Below are 12,522 nucleotides of genomic sequence, written 5' to 3' on the forward strand. Positions count from 1 at the left end.
TAAGGCACGGTGCCATACACCACTAGTTAATTTTAAAATCTTGATATAAATTATAACTTACTCATAACTCTGCACAAATCGGCATCTTTATCATTATTTTCTGCACTATATATGATATGTTTTTTTTCACGATCACTGTTCTCCCGTTTCACTGAATCATGTGCTGGCTCGATTATAAACGATTGTCCATCCGTTTTGATTAATCCTGCCTAAAAGCAATGCAAGCACATACAATGTACAATAAACATAAATCTTTTATTAAACCAAAAATATATGAAAATGTATGCTCTCGATCAAATGATCCAGTAAATCTCGATCAAATGATCCAGTGAATCTCAAAAAGGGCTGAACCGATTTGGCCAATCTTAGTCTTGAAAAATTCGTGCCGTTCCAGAGATTGTCAGAAAGGTGACATGATATTTCAAAATCGCGTAAAAACTTTACATTTTTAACTTGAAATTTTTTGTATAAGCGTAATTTAAATAAAACAATGGACGGTGGCTAATACGTCAAACGTCAAACGTTTTTGACAGATGATGTTCAATTACGTTTAATAGGATGTTTTACGTGAATATTATTTAATTATGAATTATAGTAAATAGTTTTGTTTATAGCTTTATCTATACACAACAACGTTATTAAACGGGCCGCAAGTGTTTCTAGAAACTAAAAATATCAACTTTTTTGAAATGTTAATATGAAAATAAATTTTTTGGCGTTGTAGCACTCTTTTTGCAAATCATATTTTTCTCAAATACGGTTCTCTGAAAGATCTCATTTGTATAATTCTATTCTTATTGGTATTTATAAAACATTTTCTAGGTTATATTATTTTTTATTTATGTTATTTAAATGCAGAACCTAAATTTGAAATCGATCAAATCAACATTTTGTCAAATAACATTTTCCCAGTTATAATTTCCTAGAATTTATCGAAAAATAGATAGTAATTTGTGAAGGTCCGGGGTTAAACAGGTTCACCACTGATGTGTCAGAAACCAGCAAAGTTAAGCATTGTTTAATAACAATATTTGAAAATAGAGGGAGTAAGATGTATAGCCAGCTATAACCTTGATGCATATGACTTTGCTATCGGAAGATAAATGGTAATCTTTGAAAATTCATAATAAAAGTATTTTTTTCGGTTAGTAGTTTTTTAGCATTAGCTAAAAATGTAATTATTTTGTAAAATACTTTTAAAATTAAAATAAGACATTAAACCTTTGTGCCTCGCCCTGCTCTACATATATACCTTTTATTAAATTTACTTTAATTCATCGAATGTTACTTGAAACTTTTCAAAAAGCAAATCAAAGAAGAACTATTTAATTCATTTTCTATCTCTCCTCGCAGAAATTTGAAAATTTTGTATAAGATAGTAGTATTATTTACAATAATATACAAAATCCAGAATCCAAAAAGAATCTGAAAACTTGAAACGTAATCAATAAGTCGAAAGACCAAAAAAGACTTGGATTGGATTATACCATGTTTTCTATAGAAAGTGTATAAAACTTCCAGTTTAATTGTATTGACAAAATATAGACAAACTAATGTAGTTTATAATACCTCATTGTATATAGCATTCAAACAACATACCCTTATACACTTAATGTATTAATATTTTTGATTCTCTAGATATTTTTTAGAATATACCTTACTTAGCAAAACAACGTTTACCGTTTACCAATTATTACCGGGTCAGCTATATATATATATATATATATATATATATATATATATATATCTTATATATAAAAATCGATCTCTCTTTCAAATGTCTAAGTAAAACTGCTAAACCGATTTGGCCAGTCTTAGTTTTGAAAAATTCGTGCCACTCTAGAGGAAGTCGAAAAGGTGAGATATTATTTCAAAATTGCGCAGAAACTTTACATTTTTAATTTGAACATTTTTATAGAAGCGTACCTTGAATAAAACAATGGACGGTGGCTAATAAGTAAAATGTCAAACGTTTTTGACAGATGATGTTTAATTACTTTTAATAGGATGTTCTGCGTAAATATTATTTAATTATGATTAAATTGTAGTAAGTAGATTTGTTTCTAGTTTTATTTATATACAAAAACGTTAGTAAACAGGCCGCAAGTGTTACTAGAGACTCAAAGTATCAACTTTTTTGAAATGTTACTATGAAAATGCACTTTTTGGCATATTTTCTTAAACACGGTGCTCTGAAAGATCTCATTTGTATAATTATATACTCATTGGTATTTATAAAACATTTTCTAGGTTATATTATTTTTTATTTGTTATTTAAATTCATAACCTAAATTTGGTATCGATCAAATGAACACTTTATCGAATAACATTTTCCCAGTTATAATTTTCCAGAATTTATCAAAGATAGTAATATATGAAGGTTCGGGGTTAAAAAGGTCCAACAACGATGTGTCAAAAATCAGTAAAGTCAAGCATTGTTTAACAAGAATATTTGAAAGTACAGGAAAAAATATGTATAACCAGCTATAAACTTGAGATAAACGGTTCTCTTTGAAAATCCATAACAAAAGTATTTTCTTCCGTTGGTAGTTTTTTAGCATTAGTTAAAAATGTAATTATTTTGTAAAATACCTTTAAAATTATAATAAGGCTTTGAATTTTTTTGCTACCTGCCCGTTTCAAGTTACCCCGCCTATAGGGTCAAAAGGTCTAGATAACAAACTTTTGAAAGACATCAAAAAAGCACATTTCTACAATGATGAAGTAGAATGCAGTTTACTGAACGTAGTCAGATAATTGTTCTTTTGATATGTGTTATTTGTTGTGATATAATTGTTATGGTTCTCACAATATAGTTTATATTTGCTCCAAGTCAAATTGGACCTTTGTGCCTCGCCCTGCTGTACATACATACTTTTTATTTAATTTACTTTAATTCATCGAACGCTACTTAAAACTTTTCAAAAAGCAGCTCAAAGAAGAAATACTTAATTCATTTTCTAATTCTCCTCGCAAAAATTTGAAAATTGTGTATAAGCTCAGTAGTATTATTTACGATTATACACAAAATCCAGAATCCAAAAAGAATCTGAAAAACTTGAAACGTAATCAATAAGTCGAAAGACTAAAAAAGACTTGGATGGATTATACTTATATTATAGAAAGTGTATAAATCTTCCAGTTTTATTGTATTGACAAAATATAGACAAACTAATGAGGTCCATTATTTTTATAATACATCATTGTATTATATTGCATTAAAACAACTCATCTTTATACACTTATAATATTAATATTTTTGATTCTCTAGAAATTCTTTAGAATATACGTTACATAGCAAAACAATGTTTGCCGGGTCAGCTAGTATATATATATATGTATATATATATATATATATATATATATATATATATATGTATATATATATAGATTATATATACAGATTTCGCCCGTATTAAGCCCGGTGCACACGACGTCAGATTTCATGCCAGACAGTTTTTGTTTGTTTGTTACTCCAGCAACGACATGATAAATTATAATTTACGATCTTGCCGACATAATTTGCGATCTTGCCTGCCAGATTTCACGTTTTAGATCTCTATGCACAACGGCGGTATATTCATCATAATTGCTGTGTAAAATCGTTGCCGTAGCAACGTCGGAATTTGATTTCATAACAACTTCTGTCCTCGCAAATTCCTGCCGTATTTTACGAATAGAGCATGTCCTATTCGGCGATAGATGAACGATCTCGTGGCCGATACCTTCAGTGTCCAATAGAAAAGCTGTATTTTGTCACGTAAATATCAATGCGTACTTGATTCATGTACTTCGAATTTGGAAGCGTTTAGTTTTTATTGAAGTAAAACTTCTTTAGGCGCGATATGGGTGTAAAAATTTCTCTAGGCGCGACACGGGTGTAAATCCGTACAAATGCAACGAAAACGCCAACGTGAAGTTGAACACTACGACGCAGGTAGGCGCTGATGTCGCGCTAAACCCTATATGAACTTGCATTAATTGAATCACGTTTTTTTACAAAAGAAGAGGTTACTGTATTATGTCCTCATGGAATAAGACTTTTCTTAGAGAATAAATGTGTCATGGAATATAATAAATTTATACTGAATCTCGTTGAAGACAAAATAATATCTACTGCCACGGATATTTATGTAGGTTGCCATGCGACAGATCAACAATCATACATTCGTCAGCAGTTTCACAAAAATCGGTTATTGATACCGGGGGTTTGCCGAATGAAATATTTTTAGTTCTGAATAAATTTTACATAATAACAACTAATATTGATGTAAGTGATGGCTTAGCTAATGGTTGTGTAGGAAAATTAGTGTACATAGAACGTGGCGATAATGATGAACTTCTACGTTTATGGTTTGAATTTCCTGGTAAGATAGGTAACAAAATTAGGAAGAAAGCTGCACATCATATTCAAACTCTTAATATCAGTAGGACAGCTGTGCCGATTCTCAGGAGATCTTATTATTATTGATGTTATGTGATTATTAATAGATGATTTTTAAAATTCAAATATGATGTTTTTTTTATTTTTATCTTAATTGCCTACTCATACAATATTAAAAGTTTTACTTCAATCGCGTGTGATCCTTACGCGCACTCTTTTTTTATTTTGTAAATAGCTATTGTGTATATATAGCGGCGTGTATAAATGATTAGTTTAGGAAACGCAGTTCAGTAATTTTAAAATATTCAAATTTCCGAAAAAATTCAAATATGCATTTTTTTTCAAATTTTCGTAATTTTATCTGAATTATCAAATAATTTCAAAATTTCCAAAAATTTAAAAAAAACTAGTTGGGTGTATGGCATCGTGCCTTAAGGCAAATTGCTGGAACTTCCCGTACCGTAACGAAAGGTTCGAGAAATATTGAATGTTTTCAAATAAATTCTTATAAATATTGATAGACAGACAGACAAAAAGTATTTATTACAATAGCTGATCATACATATGCATTGTTATTTACACATATTTTTCTACCCTTGGGTATTTTATATTACATTATTGATCTTAATATATTCAGTGAATATTGTGAATATAGCGAGATGTGATACTAATTAAGTGGCAAATAAATATTGTAACATTGTCTAGTATTTATAAAAATTATATTAACTGAATTGCAAAGTTAAAATTATTTGTTCAAAGTATATTTGAACTTAAGTCAGAATAAAAATAAAATCATAAATATTTTCAATATACAAAAAACAATTTTTTTTGAAAAAAATTTTTTTGACAAAAAAATTATTTTGAAACAATTTTTTTTTCAAAATCAATTATTTTGTTAAAACGAGCAGAAAATTCTTTGAACCATTAAAATCGGACGCTTAGTTCTCTCAAAAACTGCCATTTTTTGCACATTTAGCTCTGGATCTTCGAAATGGCTGGGCCTGCTTTTGCCAAAAACTAATGACCACTTCTCCCAAAGATTACAAATTGAATGTTTTTTAGAACATTCAAATCCGATACTCCGTTCTCTCAAAAACTCGATTTCTATTTTCTGCACTCTTTGCTCTTTATTCCGTAACTGCTGGACCTGCCTTTGTCAAGAACTAATCAGCATATCCCCCTATCAATAGGAATCGATGTTTTTTAACCATTCAAATCGGTTGATCCGTGCGCCCGAAAACGTGAACGAAAGAATGCGGACACCAAACACACACATGCACACACACATCCATTTTTTCTGAGGTATGCCGAAATGTTCAGAAACCTTCAAAACGTCGAGATATGCAAAAATTTTTAATTTTGATTTTTAGACGATTGCAATAACTTACCCTACGGGAAGTTAAAAATCAAATCGTTTTATTTCAAAAATTTCGAAATTTGCAAAAGTACTCAAAATTGAAGAAAAAAATGCGAACCTTTTTAATATTTATATATCAGTATTAATTATCTGATAAAAGTACTGATTTTCAACATTAATACTTGTTATATTAAACTGAAGCATTTTATTATTTTTTAATTATCATTATTTCACTTAATCCTAATTAGATGCGCTACATATATGTTTTTGTTTACAATTTTAACAATTCTCTGTGTGTACACTTATAAGCATTGGTGTATTTTAGACCTATAAAATATGAATTGAAAAAAATCACAGTATATAATTATAATAATCTATTTTAAAATGCACGAAATTACTTAATTAATTATAAAATAAGTGAAAATCTGGCGCAAAATTCTTGCTCGCTAGAAATCCTGTTAGGACAGAAATCCTGTTACAAGGAATGGCGTCGTATGCACCTGGCTTTAGTCTTGAAAAATTCTTGCTAATCAGTAGGTTGTCGGAAAGGTGAGATATTATTTCAAAATCGCGTAGATACTTTACATTTTCATATTGAAAATTTTTGTAGAAGCGTAATTTGAATAAAACAATGAACGGTGGCTAATACGTCAAACGTCAAACATTTTTGACAGATGATGTTCAATTTAGTTCAATAGGATGTTTTACGTGAATATTATTTAATTATGATCAAATTGTAGTAAGTAGTAAGTAGTTTTGTTTGTAGTTTTCTTTATACACAAAAATGTTATTAAACGGGCCGCAAGTGTTACTATAAACTCAAAATATCAACTTTCAAATAAATAATTATTAAATTTTATTATTTTTGGTTTTAAATTTTCCGCTAATAATTTGAAAACATTATGAGCGCTGGGTTGTCGAGTAAGATATAGCGACCTGGCAACTCACATCGCACCTCAACATTAAAGACAGTTATACATTATCTTTGGCTCATCATGTTGAACTGTGCGAGGACTAAAGTGCAAGCTGCAGAATTCGGATCTCTTCAGGATTCTCTTGTGTTTGCTGCCGAACCGACAACATCATAAATTATAATATTTTTCCATTTCATTTTCAATATTCAAATATCATATACCTTTTATGAATAATAAAAACTATCACACAATAAAATATTTTCAATATATCACCCTATTTTGTATAAGTGGTGATCCCGACAAAAAAATCACGCCAAAATTGAGATGAAAGTGAAACTGATGTTCATTAATTTTCAAGTCACACGAGTTCAATTAATCACTCACTCTTCTGGAAAATGAGTCGATTTGCGCCAAATGAGTACCATCCTACTTTATGCATTGGACCTTCTTTTACTTCAAACTATTTTTTGCATTTCTCTCTTCAAATCGAGCAGTTCTAGTCACCTTCGTTGTGTTGAATGTACGTATTCCAAATCGTTCAATCCGAGCATTGTTTCGTCTTACAGCAAATGAATGAATTTCTGGCCCAATTTGCATTACCACAAGAATCATCATTTTTAAAATCGGTAAGAAACCTTCATTGAATATGCAAACAGCAATAAATGTTGCTTTTCAATTACCCGAGATCGGGAATGAATATGTTTTGGCGCGAAAATCCAAATCATCGAGTTTAGAGATTCCTTATTATTCTGAGTTTCTGAACCCATACATCTGTCGATCATTCATTAATAATTCATCTGTGGATAAACTGTCTTAAACTGGTCTAATGACTTTCCAGTGCCTTTTGTCCGAGTAGACCCTGCAAAACCAGTTTGGAGACCGAGTCAGTAGAATACCTATATCTCCGAAAATAATTCAAATTTTCAAAAACCTTCTCGAACCTATATTCTTAGATAGTTAAACTTTGAAAATATAAAATAAAAAAATCGATTTTTTTGAATTTCTACACCAGAATACCCCCTTATATTTGAAGTATACAACTTTGTATATTTCTGAAAATTTTGAAATTTGCTTGAACCGTATAAGTAAAAATTAATAAGCTTCGCACAGAACCCAGCAAAATTGTAACAAAGTACTAACTCATGTTTAAACATTATATCAAATATCTGATAATTTGATGTACATATGTCTAACGATCATTTTTGACTGCTAAATAGCATTTTTTTTACTTTTGTTTCTGTATCTCCTAAACTGCTAGACCTGCCTCTCCAAAAAAATTTCATTTAGTCAATACAAGTAACATGTTGTTTGAATCATTACAATCGGGTACTTCGTTCTCTCAAAAATTGACTTTTTGGCAATTTTGCCTCGTATCTTCAAAACGGCTATGTCTGTTTCTACCAAAAACTAATCCGCACGTCTTCTCATCTGTAGGAATCGAATGTTTTTTGAATCATTTAAATCGGTTGATTTGTGTGCCCGAAATCGTGGACAAAATTTTTGTATTAAATAAATACACACATAAATATATACATGCATTCATTTTTTCTAAGGTATGCCAAAATGTTCAGACCTTCAAAACGTGAAGATATGTAAAAAAAAATATTTTCGATATTTTTGCGATTACTATAACTTGTCTTTCGGAAAGTTAATAAAAAAATTTAGAAGAAAATTCAAAATGGCAGCCCAAGGTTCAAGAAAAACCTTTTACCGGAGGGAGTGATCTGTAGCGACCTGGCAACCGACATCGCTCCTCAACTTATTACTATTATCTTTGGCTCATCATGTTGGCAGCAATGCACAAGGATAAAAGTGCAAGCTTCAGAAATCGGATAAATTTCTTCTGTCACACACAAACAACAAACATAAATTACAATACTTTATATTTGCAATAATCAAATATAATGTATATTTTATAAATAATAAATGTGATCACACAGAGCAATACTTTCAACAAATATAGTAAAATACTTTTAATATGGAAACTTTTTTCTTTTATTTATTTTTATTGGCTTCTAAATTACATCTAGCCACTTACAGTCTAATATAAATTATTACTACTCTAAATAATATAAAATGTTTACTTATAAGCTTGTCTACACATAATTCTATAACTTAATTTTACACTCCGATATAAAATTAATTAAAAACTTATATATTTCTATATTAGATAATAATGTCACTAGATTAAATGGTTTCCTTATATTTTTGTTTCTAAAGATCTCATTAATTAAATTTACATTTTGATTGTAGTATATGATGCATTCAAGAATAAGGTGTTGCGAAGTCCCAACTGCTTCTCCACAAACACATATATTTGATGGTGCCAACTTTAATCGATACATGTGGGCAGGAAAGTTACCATGATTAAACCTTAGCCTGGTTAATGCCACTAGAACATGTCTTCTTTCAACCTTATATAGCCGTTGCCATATTTTATTGCTCACAGACGGCTTAATATTTTTGTAGTAGTTACCTATGGTTGAGGATGTATTGTCCCATTCATTTTGCCACAGCTGCATACAATTGTTTTTAGATGCATTTATATAATCAATTAACGTGGCCTCATTAATAACCTCACCATTATCAGCTGCCTGTTTCGCTATTCTATCCGCGATTTCGTTTCCTGCGATGCCGGAATGCGCTCTAACCCATATAATTTTTACATCACCTCCTATATACAGAATTTGCTGGATGTACTTCAAAATTTCATAGTAAATTACCCCTTGCAAAGTTGTGGATTTCGTTAAGTTTTTTAGTTTATGCAACTTTGATTGTCTGTGTAAATGATTGTTTTCGCAAACTGATAATTTATTATTACTTCTAGTGCCTTTTTAATTGCAATCAATTCAGCCCCATACGCTGACACAAAGTTTTGTAATTTGAATCCGAATTCAGCATTATTCGTACTGCAATACACAGCACATCCCGTCTACTGCTACCTCACATACATTTTCGATGAAGCGCGAATTTTCTATTGAAAGATTTTTTAATACAAATTTGTCGCACAAGAATTGTCTACGTAGCTCTAACGGCATTTCTTCACTTTCTACTAGTAACGCATTTGTTGGGGTTGATAGCATAGCACCCATACATATTCTCAGGCACCTGTATTGTAATTTATCCAATTTCTTGCAACTCTTACTGTTATTCCATACTAAGTAACCGTAGTCAAATATAGGCCTGATTAATGCTTTGTAAAGTTTCAGTGCCGTTATGGGATGGGAACCCCACCACGTACCATTAAGCATTCGTAAGATGTTTATATTTTTTTCTACTCTTTTTTCTATATGCTCTATATGAGATTTAAAACCTAATTTTTGGTCAAATATTATTCCGAGAAATTTATTAGTTTTTTGAACTTTAATTGTATGCCTATTGCTGCTGACTCTTGTCGGAAAATCCATGTCCCTGTGTCTGGTTATAATGCCTATTGAGCTCTTTTCACTCGACAACTCTAGGCCTTTTGATACCAGCCATTTGTCAAAGTTTTCAATGTTTCGAGACATAGTGTCTATTGCATCCTGCAGGCTGGTCTTTTCAATATATATTAAAACATCGTCAGCATATTGAAGAATTTTTGTTCCTTGTTCCCAAATATGTTCAATATCCCGCACATATAATGCATATAAAATCGGGCTTAATATGCCCCCTTGGGGAAGACCTTTATACATTTTTCGTGGACCGATCATTCGATTATTTATTTTGTAGTATACATCTCTTTCAAACACTGTGGATGTTATCGCTCTAACAAATTTCTTCGGTAATCCAATTTTGTATAAGGTGTCATATAATATACCTGGGACTACATTATCGTAGGCTCTTTTGATGTCGCTGAAGAGACATACCATATAATTATTTCTATTTATTGATAACCATAAATCTGTTATGAAGATGGCCAAGTTGTCATTTACACCCATTCCTCTCCTAAATCCGAACTGGCTTTTAGGAAGTAGATCATTTTTCTTTACCCACCATTCCAACCTTCTTTTAATTAATCGATCCTTAAATTTGGCTACACATGAAGCCTAAGATATAGGTCTATATGATCCTATTTCATTCGGATTTTTTTGCGGTTTTTTAATAAATATCATTATATATTCGTTCCAATCTGGGATTAGCTCCGGCTCCAACCAGAATTTATTGATTAAATTGATAAAATTAACTTTTCCAAAAAAGGGAAGTTTTTTTATCATTGAGTAGTGAATTTGATCTCTACCAGGTGCTGTATCACTATTATTCCTGAGAATCGTATTGAGTTCCCATAGAGAAAACGGCTGTAATAAGATTTCACAGTTGCGCTGGGTTGAATGATGACTCCTGTTATCAATATCATATTTAGCTCCTGCTGGCGAATAGAATTCAATGATTTTCTCAGCGACTTTCGGTAGTATATTTTCGTGTGTGGTTGACTCCGCCATATTTTTAAACCTTTTAATCATCCCAAATACTTCTTTACTGGAAGTACTTGGATTTATGCTGGAGACATAAGAGACCCAACTGTCCTTTTTTTTCTTCTTAAAGATTTTTCTAACAGTCAAATTCAAGTTCTGGCATATAACAAAATTTATATATGTTGAACTTTTCCGATATGTTTTTTCGGCGTGCCTCCGGTCTTTTACCAACTGATCACATTCCTCATCCCACCAGACTGGTTTTATTCTTGCACCTTTAGAAATGTTTTGTTTTTTTGGAATACTTTTGTCAGCGGCATTGTTAATGATATTTATAAATCTAGCATAATCAGATTTGTCATTAATCGATTCAAATCCTAACATATCCTGTTCCATAGACATTTCATATTTGCGCCAATCAGCTTTTTTACAATTCCATCCTGATACCGATCTATATGGAACAACACAGTTCTTCAGTCTTAAAATTATTGCATAATGGTCCGATCCAAGCGTGTCATCGGACACCTCCCAATCTATTCTATGAGCTAACTCCGGGGAGCAAACTGATATGTCAACTGCTGTTAAGTTATTTTTGAATCTCAAGGTTGGATTACCATTATTTAAAATAACTAAGTTATTGATATCGATAGCATCTATCAGGTTAGTACCATACTTGTCGATGAAGTTGCAACCCCAAGACATGTGATGCGAATTAAAATCCCCGCATATTATAACTGGTTTGGGTAGATGAGTTAATAATTCATTCCACTGGTGAATATTGATGTAATATTTAGGAATCACATAGATGGAAACTATATTTAAATTCAAGTTATTTAATCGTACACTTAGCCCACAAATTTGACATTTGTTTGGGTCAATGGTTCCTAGTTTGATTTGGATGGTATTATACGGCACGGAACGCTTAATAAATAAAGCCGCACCTCCTTTGCCATCATTTCTGTCTTGCCTTACCGTGCTATATCCCTTGAGTGTATAATGTTTATAATTGTGAAACCACGTTTCTGATATCGCTAGTACAGAAATATCCATTTCAGATACGGTATGTTCAATATAACTTTTGTTCGCAGTGAACGATCTCGCATTCCATTGTAAAATTGTAAAGTCCATAGTTATATTCTTAATAAAAAATAAGTAACTATATATATAAATAAGTAAATAGATTCTTTTTTTTTCTATCACAATTATATTATTTTATCACTAGCTCCCATACTTTTAATACTTATCAATTTACGTAATAATTCAGTCAACAGTTTGTCGAAATGTGGTTCGCACCGATTGTATATGTTTCTTGATTGACTAATAAAAATATTCAAAAACTCTTTTGGTTCTGAGTGCTCGCCTTTATTACCATAATGATCGTCATTATCGGACTCCGATTCAGATTTATTTTTCAATCTTTTCCTTTTATTAATTAAATTTTGATTCTGAGTCCCATTATGACTAGGTATTTGA

General features: G+C 31.0%; 1 protein-coding gene across 1 annotated transcript; it reads right to left on the bottom strand.

Moving 5' to 3' along the window:
* Positions 1 to 50: 50 nt before the first annotated feature.
* LOC113383695 lies at positions 51 to 12,177 on the bottom strand. Its single transcript, XM_026621945.1, has 3 exons — positions 10,875 to 12,177; positions 10,045 to 10,670; positions 51 to 209 (listed from the first exon to the last, which is right to left on the bottom strand). Exons 1-3 carry the CDS (start codon positions 12,175 to 12,177, stop codon positions 51 to 53), a joined length of 2,088 nt encoding a protein of 695 aa, XP_026477730.1.
* Positions 12,178 to 12,522: the final 345 nt, after the last annotated feature.

This window comes from Ctenocephalides felis, unplaced genomic scaffold, assembly GCF_003426905.1.
Source record: "Ctenocephalides felis isolate EL2017-DRISC unplaced genomic scaffold, ASM342690v1 CF-g0.4_SCAFFOLD_03570, whole genome shotgun sequence".
Lineage (NCBI taxonomy): Eukaryota > Metazoa > Arthropoda > Insecta > Siphonaptera > Pulicidae > Ctenocephalides > Ctenocephalides felis.